The sequence below is a fragment of the Panthera tigris genome, chromosome A1, assembly GCF_018350195.1.
Source record: "Panthera tigris isolate Pti1 chromosome A1, P.tigris_Pti1_mat1.1, whole genome shotgun sequence".
NCBI lineage: Eukaryota > Metazoa > Chordata > Mammalia > Carnivora > Felidae > Panthera > Panthera tigris.
This window is the reverse complement of record NC_056660.1, coordinates 232,535,580-232,550,283: the sequence shown is the minus strand read 5'-3', so window position 1 is coordinate 232,550,283 and position 14,704 is coordinate 232,535,580. Positions and strand designations below refer to the sequence as shown.

The 14,704-nt window shown below is 45.9% G+C and overlaps 1 protein-coding gene across 8 annotated transcripts in view; it reads left to right on the top strand.

The window, feature by feature from the left end:
* Positions 1-14,704, top strand: part of ADCY2 (adenylate cyclase 2) — a 412,965-nt gene that overhangs the window by 109,980 nt on the left and 288,281 nt on the right. For all 8 annotated transcript variants that reach the window (XR_006221652.1, XM_042997735.1, XM_042997720.1 and 5 more), the window contains exon 3: positions 7,061-7,222. Coding sequence is in view for 7 of the 8 variants with exons in the window: in XM_042997735.1 (XP_042853669.1) it covers positions 7,061-7,222 (162 nt within the window). In the remaining variant the exon portion in view is untranslated. The remainder of the gene's footprint in view (positions 1-7,060; positions 7,223-14,704) is intronic.

Genomic DNA, 14,704 nt, shown 5'->3' with positions numbered 1-14,704 from the left:
AGAGAACAATTCGAGGAGCTCGTCTTCTGATTATAAAATACGTATGTTCACTGGGATGTTATTTCTCTTAGCACTATTAGCATAAAAGAGTAGAAAATGTTTCTCAGATGGCGTATCCTCAACAGAACCATGGCGATTTACATAAGTAATCCTGATTATCTTCCTGATCGTGCTTGCTTGTGTGTGCTCGGGGAAGGGGGGTTAGACAGCAGAGCTGCGTGAGGACAGTAACGCTGGGGTACCATTTGGATGGAAAAACTGGAAGCTCCATCTTTGAAGCTACTGTTGACACGTCTGGGAACGTTCTGCTTGCCATTGAACTCTGAAACAAATGTGAACCACACTCTGAAAATCCACGGACTTTGCACCAGGGACCTGGGTAGTCAAAGACCAGATCTATGTAGAGTCAGGTTAGGACCATTTCTGTGTCTTTCTAACCGTTGCTTAAGTGGTACCTCAGCTCTTCTCCATGTTTGCAACAATTTTTCCGTTTAAAAAAGTAAAAAAAAATCATTTGTATGAAATGATTTGTGATTCATTCATAAACTGTAAATAACTGTGAAGTTTATTCTTTATCCTCCACGTGGAAATGGCGTATGAGATGTAAAATGGAGGGAAAGGAGTTGAAATCGAAAGTCTGGTCTGATCTACGGCATGATCTTGATACTATGGTTTGAATTGTGTCCCCCAAAAGAGCAGAGATGCTTAAAAGTGTAACAGTGAGCAGAGACCCGAGTGCAGAGAGGAAGTCAGGCAGGGGAGTCATGGGCAGAGCACCCAGGAATGAGCATTCCGGGCAGACCCCAGAAACAGCCCTGGAGGCCAGATGGAGGGAAGGAGTGAGTGGGTGGAGTAAAGGGGAGGTGGCCCCAGGAGGCCACATCTGGGGACTGGTGGCCATTGGCAGGACCTGTACTCTGAACGAGATGGGGGCAGCTGGAGAGTGTGGGTGGAGAGACAATAAAAGTCTGTCCTTGAAGTGGCTCTAGAAAGAGGTGAAAAGCCAGTCTGGGGAGTCTTGACCTCCAGCCCATGTAGTTTCCACTTTCTTCTGTGACCATGAGGGCCCTTGAAGAGAAGAGTTCTGAGCACAGGGGTTAGCCAGAGGAAAGGTTCATCCAAGGAAGGAACTAACTGGACCTGTGTCTTCAGCATCACGAATCTAGCAACTGTATGTTGGCTGGATTAGGGAAAGGAGAATGTTGGAGAAAGGGAGATCCATGAGAATATTACCACAGCAGTTGGATAAGGGGCGCCTAACTTGCCATGAATGATCAGCAGTAAGGAAATGCTAGTGCAAGGAAAATCTGGTGCATCCGTTACTATGGAATATTTTGTAGTTGGTAAAAAGTAAATCATATATTCACATCTCCAGACTTGGAAAGATGCCCATGATGTATAATTCAGTGCTAAAAGCAAATTGCAAAGTAATGCATATAAAGGAATCTAATCTATCCATAAGTAAAACTCGTGTGTGTGTGTGTGTGTGTGTGTGTGTGTGTGTGTGTGTGTGTCTGTGTTGTATGAGCTTGGTGTCAGTCAGGACCACCCAAGCTGTGCTTGGGGTCCCAGGGGCTTACTGCCACAAGGATTATGGCAGGTTCAAATGAACACAGGTCCGTGTGGGTCAGCTGAGGGAATCTGCCCCTCACTTGACACGAAGCTTGGGAGGAGGTCCAACATCATGTTTCCATGATTGCCAGGGAGGGGAGGGGGCTTGGTAAGTTGTGCAGTAATTTCTACCCAAAAGATAACATATGTCTTCTTCCCACACTTTATTTGTCAAAGCAAGTCATATGGCTTCCTCTGACTTAAAAGAAAATGCTCACTGCATTGGTACTATGTTCCCAGAAGGAAGGGAGTTAGAAATATTTGGTGATGAGTCCTAATGATTACCAGAAGCATGGAGAATGGGGTGGGACAGGCAAAAACGAGGAAGGATATGCACTCTGGCTCCCTTGTCGGGGGATGGGGAGGAGGAAGAGAAAAGTATGGAAGCGTATTTAACAGATGGGACGTAAGGGTGGAGAAGCGCAGACAAACAGATGCGAGACTCTGGGGTCCTAAAGTAAGAAGGCATTGTTTTCGAGTGTGGACGTGAAGAATTGTCAACGGCGAGGCTTAAAAGTTTGCACCTGGGTTGTTGGGGACAAAGACGTCGTGGGCAGGATTGCGTTACCCTGCAAGAGGAATAGGTTTAAGAACATAACAAAGAAGCTCTTAACTTGGTTTGAAACTTACAGCGCTTGAGGTTCAAGTAGCCCAGAGAGAAAGATGTGGATGTCTCACAAAAGGCAAATGGCGGCCTAAGGTCAGGGAAACACTTCAGTCGGGTGTTTTTGGGAGGAGTTCCACCTCTTCCGGTGTCACGCTGATCCAGGTGTCTGTGCAGGGTCTCAGTAATCACACCAGTGGCTCCCCTTTCTTCAGCCTCTGGACAGAGATACAGTCAGGGAGGGTCTCAGTCATGGAAATGTCCCCATGGGAACATGGAAACCCCAGTGCTTGCATTCGCCTTTTTGGAGCTTTTAACCCACATGTTCTTTCGATGTGCCAAATCCATTTTGGTTTTACATATGGCCCTAGTTGAAGTTGCTTTGGAAAGAAGGCTGAAAAGAAAAATAGAGCCCTCTGGAAGCAATAGGAAGTGAAGGCTGTTCCCTATGTGGGGCTTGCAGCCACACTTGACTTTCTTCTTCCTCGTCCAGCCTGTGGAAGGCTCCCTGGGCACCTCGTGCTGTTCCTGAAATGCTGCCACTAAAATTCAAAGTTGATTTAATACAACTTGCTTAATTGACCTTTAAAAAAATTCATTTTGTCATCTAAAAATGAACACTTAACAGGAGTAATTGTATTTGGAAAACAATGTCTCTTCTCCATTTGGTTAATGCAGATAAGCTTTCCATGTGCTTCCTTTTCAAAGCTCAAAATGTCTGCTGCACTGTAAAATAATTGAAATAATGTTAGAGTTTTAAAGCTGTCCAAAATTAAGCTGTTCAAAAGTTACGGTAATTTCAAAGAACTGCAGGTTTTTGTATTAGAGGAAAACTGTAGTTGTTTAAGAGAGGCTCTTTTTTGTCATTGTCAATTCTAATACTTGAAATAACCATTTTTTAATGTTTATTTTTGAGAGAGAGAGAGAGAGAAAGAGAGAGAGAGAGAGAAAGCAAGTGTGAGCAGGGGAGGGGGCAGAGAGAGGGAGAGAGAGAAGCCCAAGCAGGTTCTGCACTGCAGCACAGAGCCCGATGCAGGGGCTCAAACCCAAGAACTGTGAGATCATGACTTGAGCTAAAGTCCAACACTCAACTGACTGAGCCACCCAGGTGCCCCTGAAAATAATCATTTAATGCCTCTTGTAGGAAATAGGATTTTTCATTAATGCCGTGTGTAGAAATAAGAGTGTCTGGATTAAAAATAGTTCCTGTAAATTTGGTGGGTAGTAGAGATTCCGAAGTAAATTTAATATTCTCAATAAGCCATGACCATGCACAATTATCTATTTACTTTTGAGAGAGAGAGAGTGAGCACGGGGGAGGGATACACACACACACACACACACACACACACACACACACAGAGAGAGAGAGAGAGAGAGAGAGAGAGAGAGAGAGAGAGAGAGAATCTCAAGCAGGCTCTGCATGTCAGTACAGAGCCTGACATGGGGCTCAAACTCCTGAACTGTGAGATCATGACCTGAGCCAAAGTCAAGAGTTAGACGCTTAACCGACTGAGTCACCCAGGCTCCCCTCTAACTGACAGTTTTGTTAAATGTTCATTGTTGTGTGTTACCATTTATCATAAACCACCCGTCTGTAAACACAAATTGAAAGTTAAGCGTATAGAAATGAAGGAAATATGAGCAAATCTTGAAACATTAGCAATTTCGTAATGATCATTAAAAATCGGTCCTACTTACTGAAAGAGTTCAGCATCTGAGCCAAGATGTCGGGCACTTCCTGTGATTGTCTTCGCAGGAGGGGAAAGAGCTGGTGTCTTTCCACGTCAGACTTGCAAGAATGTCTTGTATGCATGTGTGTCTTCTGTTAGACCTTCAGCTTCATGGGATTTCTATCAGGGGAAAGATAGGGGATTTCTGTCAGGGGAAAGATTTCTATCAGGGGAAAGATTTCTATCAGGGGAAAAATCCCATGAATCCCAGCTTCATGGGATTTCTATCAGGGGAAAGTTTGTCTTGGTCAAACTCTTTACCGAGAACACATAGAAGAATTAAACCCGTGGATTGCTATTTGGGCTTTGACACTGACTGGTTGGGAGATATTGGCCAAGTTCCCCGTTTCTCTGGGTCAGTGATACCCCTTTTGGAAAGCAGGATGCAACTATTGAAGAGTGGAGAAGGCACTTGTACACTGAGTGCTCCTTAAATGCATGTGCTGGTTCTTAGCAGTTTTGAAATCTGATTTGGGGCTCTAAGAAATCACTCTGTATATTCTCTTCTTGGGAAGTGGAGGCAGGGGACTGCCCCAGTCTGCTTGGGTCGATTGGCTCCTAGCTCAGAAAGGTCCCTCCGAAGAAACGCCTGGTTTCTTTCCATTAATGCTAGGTGTTTTGGTACATAAACTGTCTAACATATTTTTTTCCCATTCCATATATGGAATAGAAAGTGTAGAATGCTGTATAATAATACCTGAATGAAAAGCATCTTCACAGTCTTTTTAAGGAGGTAAAATAAAAAAGTATTTACCAGCAAAATAGTATGGCCATGGTGATCCTTTTGCCCATATGTTTTGGCCTGAAGTCCATTATGACTAGACTGAATTAGGAGGAGTGGGCATAGAACAGATGGGCCATACCCAACCAAAGCTCCCTAAGGGGGATTCCTGGATTCGTTTTCACACTCCTGGTAGGATTCTTCTTGGCTGTTATTCTGAGACACTTGAACTTGCAGGATCTTAGGGAAGATGACCCAGGGACTTCACCCCAGTGTCTCGCTGGAGTGGGGCTGGGTACCCCTTCTCTCCGGATACATCAGCTGTAAAGTGACGGCTGATACACGTGACTTTCGAGTGCCTGAGAGCCAGGATTCTGCATCTGTCCTCCACCTCCAGAACCTCAGAGAAGCTTCATACGTGCTTGTCCAATGAGCAGGTGTTTGGGAGAAAAGGGAGGGGCGTGTTTGAGAGGTCCAAATTTCTTTGTAGGTTGCGCCCCTGATCTTCCATATGCCCTTTTGTCTGTGATGCTTGTACCCGTGGAGCTTATACCGCAGACCCCTGGACAGTGAAATGGTGACCATTACTTTTTGATCATGACCTGTGGTGCGGCTCCCCTTGTTCATGCGGGAAGGGGGCCCAGTGTCCTTGCAGCCCTTGCTGTCTTCAGACCCACCGTGAGCAGCGCTGGTGCCCAGGTCCTTCTCGCGAACACACATCCTGACTCCCCGCAGAAGAGCTGGCATGGTGTCTCCCTGTCTTTCCAGCTGTGCTGGGGTTTGGGGTTCCTTATGCAACACGGGTCACTCTGCACGCAGGACGAGCTCTTTCCTTACTTAGCTTCCCTTTTGTTCTTGAGTGAAGAGCTGTGGGGCGGAGCTCTCCCAATGCCTCTCTTCTGCTTCCCTGACCTTGGCTCTTTCCCCCCTTGATTTATCACCTTTTCACTCCCCCTCAGTGTTCTTCTGTCTCTGCCGCTTTTTGACGAAAACAGCCTTTTCGGTTACCTACTAAGCCATTCCCTTTTCCATTCCGAATCTTTCTGTAAGCTCTCCTATGGCTTTTCTTTCTCACTGAGGTGATGTTCACATAACGTCAATTAGCCATTTTAAAAGGAAGAGTTTGGTGGCATTTAGTACATTCACGGTGTTGTGTGACCATCGCCTCCATCCCGTCCCAGAAAGTCTGTCATCACCCCAAAGGGGACCTCTGCGCCTACCAGGTGGTGACTTCCCCTACCCTCTTTTCCAGCCCCTGGTAGCCACCAGTTTGCTGCCTGTCTCTGTTCATTTATCTATTCTAGACAGTCCGTACAAATGGAACCTTACAGTATGTGGGCTTTTGCCTTCGCTGCGTTCTCTTAGCATAATGCTCTTGGGGTTCATCTGTGTTAAAACATGTTATCTCAGTACGTCATTGCTTTTTCTGGCCGACTAGTATCCCGTTGCGTGGATGTGCCACAGGCCGTGTATCCGTTCATCCACTGGGGGACATTTGTGTGGTTTCCACCTTTTGCCTGTTGTGAATCGTGCTATTGCAAACACGTGTGTGCATGTATTTGTTTGAATGCCTGTTTTCAGTTCTTTAAGATACATACTTAAGAACGGGATCACTGGGTCCTAAGGTGGTTCTGGGCTTAACTTTTGGAGAACCTGCCAAGTGGTTTTGATAACAGCTGAACCACCTCCGAGCTGTTTCAATTTGTTACACGTCCACACCACTCGATCCTCTTGCATCAGCAACCCCAGATGAAACCCGACCACCCTCCAGGGATCTCCCGACACAGTTGGAGACATAGCTCAGGAACCCAGATGTGTGTTTGGAAGCACAGATACTAAACCCGACGAGTTTGGGACCAGCTTGCATCCAGATCCAGAGAGTGCTCAGAGTTACCTAATGTCTGCAGTAGTCTGGGGATGAAAGTTGGAAATCTTCAAATCTTGAAAAAGAATAATTTTTTTCTTCCCCCTCACAAGAGTTAGTCCTTTATTGTAATCCATTGGGTTTGTTTGAATGTGCTGTCTTATTTTCTCATAATACTACTCTCTAAATGGGTGCGGTTCGGGGCGCCTGGGTGGCTCAGTCGGTCGAGCATCTGACTTCGGCTCAGGTCCCGATCTCGCGGTTCGTGGGTCCGAGCCCCGCGTCGGGCTCTGTGCTGACAGCTCAGAGCCTGGAAGCTGCTTCGGAGTCTGTGTCTCCCTCTCTCTGTGCCCCTCCCCAACTTGTGCTTAGTCTCTGTCTCTTTCAGAAATAAGTAAATATTAAAGAAGAAAAACACAAAACTACACGGGTGCAGTTCGCGGCGTTTTGTGCAGCCTTTCGTGGGCAAGGGAGAGAAGCACTGGGGCCGGGCGCTCTTGCTGACTCTCCCTGTTCTTCTCCCGTAGGTGTCCTTCTTCCTCTTCATTATCTTCGTGGTATACACCATGCTCCCCTTCAACATGCGAGACGCCATCATCGCCAGCGTGCTCACGGCCTCCTCCCACACCGTCGTGCTGAGCATCTGCCTGTCCGCAACGCCCGGGGCCAAGGAGCACCTGGTCTGGCAGGTGGGTGACCAGTGCCCCCAACCCCCACCTCTGGGTGCCAGGGGTGCCGTGCACCTGTTCGGGGTGCGACTGGGCTACCCGGCAGGTGCCCGAGGTGGCTCTGTGTTGCTAGTGGGGAGCCAGCCACACCCCACCTCCAGCAGCGGCATCAGCACGTAGCAGTCAGCAACAGCGAGCGTTGCGGACGGCCGCTCCATTTTGCTGGTTGCTGGATGGTCGGATGACTGTGGTTGCTTCAAAGCTGTTCCTGCTATGCGTTGGAATTCAGCACCCTGTTTTTAGAGTGAAAATAACTTACACAGTTAAATTCATAGTTCTCCCCCACCTTCATATCCGATAAAGCCCTCTCTTTACAGAGGGGGAAAGATCTCCATTTCCTGATCTTCTGGCAGGTCCGTGGGCATTAAAAAAAAAAAATAATAAATCTTTCAAATGCTACGACAGCAAATTTAGCTTTGCTAGTAAATGGCATTTCGAAGAAGCCGTTGTGTTTAATTAGTTAAAAGCATTTGAAAAGTGACTTGATTTCCTGCTATGCACATCCATAAACATGAGGGTCAGTGGTTTGGAGTTGTCCCTAAGTATCTTGTTTTTACTTGAAACAGGTATGTTCAATTACGCTCTGTTAGAATCAAATTTAAGAAATGCAGCCATGGTGTAAAAACTCAGAGGGTGAGAGAACTGGTTAGGAACAGCACTGCCATTGAAAGTGGGGGGTTTAGACACGGATCACACGAGCCCTGGGGGTCTGAGAAACCCGTTTGTCGTTCACTCGGTGGAATGTTTTATTTGGAAACTTGACATAGAGCTGGAGGCTTATCCTTGGGTGTCTGGAAATCCCGCTTAGCTGGAAAGCTTTCTGGGGATCCCTTTTCTCAACATTCGTCTCCTAGAGCTCCTGTGAAGCCCGGCATTCAGTCGGAGCGGTCTGAAAGACAGCCTTTGCTGGCACCGGGTGAGCGTCAGAACCCTGGCCCCGATTCTGCACGGTGGGCTCCAGGTTCCCGCTGACTGGTTCAGACGTGGAGCAAAGCCACGTGCCCGCACGCATTCCCTGCCACTGGCCCGAGTAGCCGGCACCACCCGAGGCCCAGATGGCGACCCGTCAGTAACGGATCAAAGGAAGGAACGAAGGTGGTGTTTTGTTAAAAGAAGAAACAATGCAGCTGTGCCTGGGAAGAGGCGGGGGAAATGTTCCTTTTTGTACGGGCTCTGCCCCAGCTTTTACTTCCTTGCGCCGCATGTCAGAGCCTCCCTTGAAGATATTTATGGGATGTGTCTCCTCTCTCCCATAAATTCCATTTTTCCAGTCTCCCTGGAGTGGGGCTTGGGGGGGGATGGGTCTGTTTCTGCAGTAGGAACGGGTATGTGATCAGCTGAGCCAGCTGACATTATGACAGTCACTGCGGGAAAGCCCTCATCACACAGACATGGGGGCACTCAAGCCTGTTTTCAGGGCTTACAACACTTTCCTGGTTTTAGGTTACCCTAGAACACATCCGCTGAACATTTTGTACCTATCTCTTTGGCCCCTTCATGAATAAATACAGTGTCTGCTGGGGCAGATGTAATAGAAAAAATATCTTGGAAAGGAGGATTAAGATACATGCCTGTAAGGATCAAATGGGTTTAAAAAAAAAAGCGGGGCGGGGGGGAATAAATGGTTTGTCAAGAATCTGATGTATTCTAGGTCACTACGTACTGTAGTGAGTTTGCTTTTCTTTCAGAGCATTTTTATTTTCTTCTGCAAGTTCAAAAAATTGGGAAAGAATGTAATCTTAAACATTCACTTACTCAATTTTCCAAACACACAAAGAAAAATAATTTTTATCAGTGGACAGCCAGAGATAGGATAATTCTGGAAGAGCAAAAAAGAATAAAAGTTTTTCATTCCAAATGATTCCATGTAAGAGTAACATTGAAAGGAAGCAGAAGAACAGAACGTCAGTTTTCCTTTTCTTCAGAAGTAATTTCACAATGATTCCGAGGGCAGGGAAAGGCAGGATACACTGACAGATTGAAAATGGAAGGTCCGTTGGTAAATGTCAAAGTCATGAGGAAAAGACATTTAAGCACCTTTGGCCACTGCTGGACATGTGACCTACAAATAGCACTGCTTTGTGATGGGAGAAAAACACTTCATTGATAACTGTTTATGAAAAGTGTACATAAATTAGGATGATACACATTAGGTGGTTATACTGCCATGGTATAATTGTTTAATGCAAAATTACTGAAAGGCTGTCAGTTTCATATGAAGAAAGAGGTTGGCTGATGAGTGGTGATCAGTGTCCCCCTACCTTATAAACCGCTGAAGACAGAGTGCGTTTTGTTTAGCGTGGATCCGTATTAATGTTTGTTTGGGGATACCTGGGCGGCTCAGTTGGTTGAGCATCCGACTCTTGATTTTGGCCCAGGTCATGATGTCATGGTTCATGGGAATGAGCCCTGTGTTGGGCTTGGTGCTCCGCATGGAGCCTGCTTGAGATTCTTCCCGCCCCCACCCCACACTTCCTGTGCCCCTCTCCCCCACTCATGCTTTCTCTCTCTCTAAAAAAAATAAAGAAAGAAAAGAAAAGAATGTTTCACTTTATTTTTGGAACATTGGCAATCCACTGATAGCATGTAATGCTTCTCTGTTAACCAAGATGTCGACCTCATAGAAAACCCTATTCCGTTCCACGTTGATTAACAGAGTTCATTGTTCTTGGCACATTTATTTTCCCAGCATTTATCTTAAAGTAGAATTCAGTCTCAGGCTACAATATGTTACCCAACTGAGGGAATTTAGTTAATCACTGAAAGTGATGAATGAGCATTTCTAGTACATTTAAATATAAAGTATAATCCCTAACTTTTTTTTTTAACTTTTATTTTGAAACAATCACAGACCTACCAATAAATTCGAAATCTAATACAGAGAATTTTTTTTCCTAATCCACCAAAAGATAAGTTACCAGTCTGAGGTCTCATTGCTCCTAAATGCTTTATTTATTATTATTATTTTTAATGTTTATTTATTTTGAGAGAGAGAACGAGCCGGGGGCGGGGGGGCAGAGGGAGAGGGAGATACAGAATCCGAAGCAGGTTCCAGGCTCTGAGCTGTCAACACAGAGCCCGACACGGGGCTTGAAATCACGAACCATAAGATCATGGCCTGAGCTCAAGTCGGAGCCGCTAAATGCTTTAGACAGTATCTCGTACGATGCCATTGCACTTAACCATGATGCAACTATCAAAATTGGGAAATTCACATGGCTCTGCTGTTGTGATTCAGATTCATCCGGCTTTCCCAACAACGTCCTTTACGGAAAAGGGCCCAGATCAGAGTTCTGCAACGTTGCCGTGTGTTCTCTAATCTCCTTGGTGTCTTTCAATCTGCAGCAACCCCTTAGTCCTCCCGTGGCTTCCGTGATCTTGACACTTTTGAGGATGGCATGCCAGCTATTTTATCAAATGGTCTTCAGGTTGACTTTGTCTGATGTTTCATCATGAAGGGATTCAGGTGATGCATCTTTGGCAGGAAACACAGAGGTGATGGTGCCTTCTCATCACGGTCTCTCAGGGTCTCATCATTTATGTTGGTCTTTCGTCTGATGGCCGTCTGCCAGGCTTTACCGCTTTGGCATTACTCTTCTCTTCTTTGTAATTAAGGCATATTTTGTGGGGAGGTACTTTGAAACCGGGCAGATATCCTGGTTTATTCACTTATTGATGTCTAGACCGTCTTGTGTTTCCCTGTTCTATACAGAGGGTTATAAGCCCACTTACATGAGCCCACAAGTCTGGGCTCAGACTTGTCCAGTGGGCGCCCCTTCAGGCTGGCTTCTGCACCTTTGGTGATGGTCCCCATCACTCTTTGAGCACTTCGTTGCTTTCTGGCACAACAAGATGTTTCAGGCTCATCTCATGCTTTCCCTGCCCTGGCCCTAAAATCTGCCATCTCTCCAAGGAGCCCTGTTCTTCCTGGTGAAGAGTGGCACTTAGCAAGATCTAGGCTTGTAGGTCTTCTCATTCCCATTGGGTTGTCACTACTCCAAGACAAGGGGCACACGCATTTACATCTACATCAACTTTTATATATACCTACATATTAGACACCATGACTTCACACTGGTCTTTCCAGCCTGCCACGAGTTTCATGCCAGTGTTCTCCCTTTCTCTTATGATTCCATGGCCAATAGTGAAAAAAGTTCAGTTGCAATGATTCTTAACGTATTTACTTACTGAATCAATGCCGGTGTGTAACCAGTCTCCTATCTCAGTCGCCACCCCTACCCCCACACAGGTGTCTTCTCACTTGGCCCAAATTCCCCTCCCCTAACACCTGTCCCCCTCCCCTGGCTCAGGCTATGACACCACGTCCATCTGAGGGTGTCCCCTCCCCCAACCGGGGCTGTGTCCTCTGTGTCGTCCCCATTGTAGAGGCTCCTGGAACCCACCCCAGCTTTATCACCTTAGGCGAATTCAGCTTCCCTGGTCCCCTCTAGATGCAGATGTTCCTTGCTCTGCCTGATGGCTGGGGACTGAGTTATTCAGGAGAGAAGGAGACTGACAAGAAGGGCAGGAGGAGAGAGGATGGGGCAAGGGAATGGAAGAAAAAGAACACTTTTTGAACAGAGTTTATTTGTGGAAGAGGAAGAAGTTTTTTTCCAGCTGCTCTCTGATCCATTTTGTACTGTGCTAGTCGCTCAGCTTTTCCTGTAATTACTTCATCTTTGTTTTCCTAACTGGGTGTCAAAGAGCAGTTTTTCTGATATCTGGGATGACCCTCAAATATCAGGAAACTTAAAAAGCAGTTTTACATTGTTGATGTAAGAAGAATGCATTATTTCATTTTTTTTCTTTTAATGTTTATTTATTTGAGAGAGAGAGAGAGCAGGTGAGGGGCAGAGAGAGAGGGAGACACAGAATCCGAAGCAGGCTCCAGGCTCTGAGCCGTCAGCACAGAGCCTGACACGGGGCTCAAACTACGAACCGTGAGATCATGACCTGTGCCAAAGTCAGATGCTTAACCTACTGAACCACTCAGGTGCCCCAAGGATGAATTATTTTATTTATCTATCAGAAATTTAGTGTGAGCCCCAAAAGTCCTTAGCATTGCATGGTTAACTAGAAAACAAGAAGGTTCCTTGTATCAGTAAGGTAGCACACATTTGAGTAAAAATCCTCTGAGAGCAGCAAGGTAGGTGTCTTCTTTGCTTATGGCTGTATCCAGGCAAAGGGAGACTGAGGTTAGGAAAACAGCATGACACATCACCACTTGTGCTGTGGTGCTGCGTCCTGCTTCTGCCCACGGGTGAGGGTGGCCGGCCTGGGGACAAGATTGGACAGCGGGGCAGGAAGCTTGCCTTCCTGACGGGGGAAGGGAGTCCATCACTCAAGCGTTGGTCCAGCCTACAGCCTGTGTATCTGATTAGATACACTTGTGTTCTCTTCTCTGTTGGCCACACTTCTGTAGGTCAACATCACTGCCGGCAGTCTACCGACCCCCCCCCCCCCGCCAGGAATTGCCAAATAGTCCTGTTTCTATGCCACGATTACATTTTATATTTGAAACTTACTTACTTTTCTTAAATGTTCCTTTCCTTGGTATTCACACCACATTCTGGATTTTCATTTTGTGTATCATTTATTTTCCCAGGAGACAAGGATTAATTGAATACAGATTTACTTACACAAGCCAGTTATTTGGGAACCCATATTTATTAGAGAAGATAAGCGAAGGAGTGGTTATTGGTTTTCTCTTCTAACAGGATTACTCCTGTTTCTGATAAATGGTAGAGGATTCCTGTATGCGGTGGATACTTTGCCGTATTTAAGATACACTTTGAAAAATTTTAGTTTGGACCTAAAGTAGAAGATACAGTCTGTCACGCATGGCAAGAACATAATCGGTAGTCATGAAGATTTGTTACATAACTGATTCTTCTGCAGTATAATTCAGGAACTGTATATTGGAGTCTGGAATTAAATTGCATTTAGGATCTAATCTGAGAAGCTCAAAAGGAAAACAGCAGGTTACCAGCTGCCGGGACTCTGGCTCTGGGGGAGACTAATTGTTGGGAATTTGGACGTCTCTTCCTACTGTCTTGTCTTCGGAGAAGCGCAGGATGTTAGTACTTTCCACAAGAGGGAAGAAAGGACACTGAACCACTGTTCCTTTTGTGTAGCATCTAGCTATTGATGGAGGGGGATCTATATCCTGTTTTAGCAAACTATCAGTTATGGGGTCTAACGACATTATAATTTGGAAGGAATGGGGGTAAGCCTGGAAAAGAGGTAAAAATAGGAAAGTGTCTGATGTGACTGAATCCTAAGGCAGATCTAAGGCACTGCACATGTCTGCTCTCCTCGTTCCTGTTCCTTCCTTGTCCCCCCAGCCCGGCAGGAATCCCCGCCCCACCTTTAAATGGCAGGAGCTCAACACCATCACCCACCAGGGAGACTTTGGTGGAGCAAGTGACCAACAGCAACACTATTAACGCTTTGCTGCAGGGCATCCTATCTACCGCTTGGAGAATGTTCTGGCACTTTCCTACAGTGAAACGGCAAGAATGCTCGACACAGAACTTTCCTGTTGGTAGTTAATCATTTTACTGTCATGGTGGAATGAGACCTCGGTTTATTTTTCAGCATTTGTGAGGCTGTTTAGAAGAGGGGACAGAAGGGACAGAGGTGAAAGGAAGCCCTGTTAGACCATGAGTTTTTGTCTTGGAGATTTGATCAAAGGCGCATGAAACAAAGAGGGTTTCCTGAGAAATGAACAATGCTGATCAGTCACCCTTCATCAGTCTCTATATCCTCTTCTGGGTTCTGTCATCAAAACTGTGTCCCCTCTGTTCATTCAAACCACTGGATTCATATCAAATACGATACATTATAGATCGATTACAGGTTGGCTGAGTGGCACACTCACTGGTTGACATCTGGACACGTGATTGTCCTCACGTGTTCACCTACCCACACAGCCACATTCCACAGTACACCGGGATCTGAGGCTCTGTCCTTTCCAAGTGTTTATTTTTGAGGATAGTTTGTGAAAGATACTGATTCTAATCATATATTAATCCATCCGTAATTGCTCTTTATTCTTTTATATTTATTTTTGAGATAGAGAAACATAGAACATGAGTGAGAGAGGGCCAGAGAGAGAGGGAGACACAGAATCGGAAGCAGGCTCCAGGCTCTGAGCTGTCAGCACAGAGCCCAACCTGGGGCCCAAACCCATGAACCGTGAGATCATGACCTGAGCCGAAGTCGGACACCCAATTGACAGAGCCACCCAGAGCCCCCTGTAATTGCTCCTTAAAATTCCTAGAAGACAATGAGAAAATCAGCCCCCTGATGGGGACACAGGACTTCTAACTTGTACTTGCAGGATGAATAATGAATTTGCTGAATTGTATGAACTTGAGAGAAAAATGTATCTACAGCTTAACTTGAGCAAGAATTTTGCTCTGGTTCTAAGTGACCTCTTTG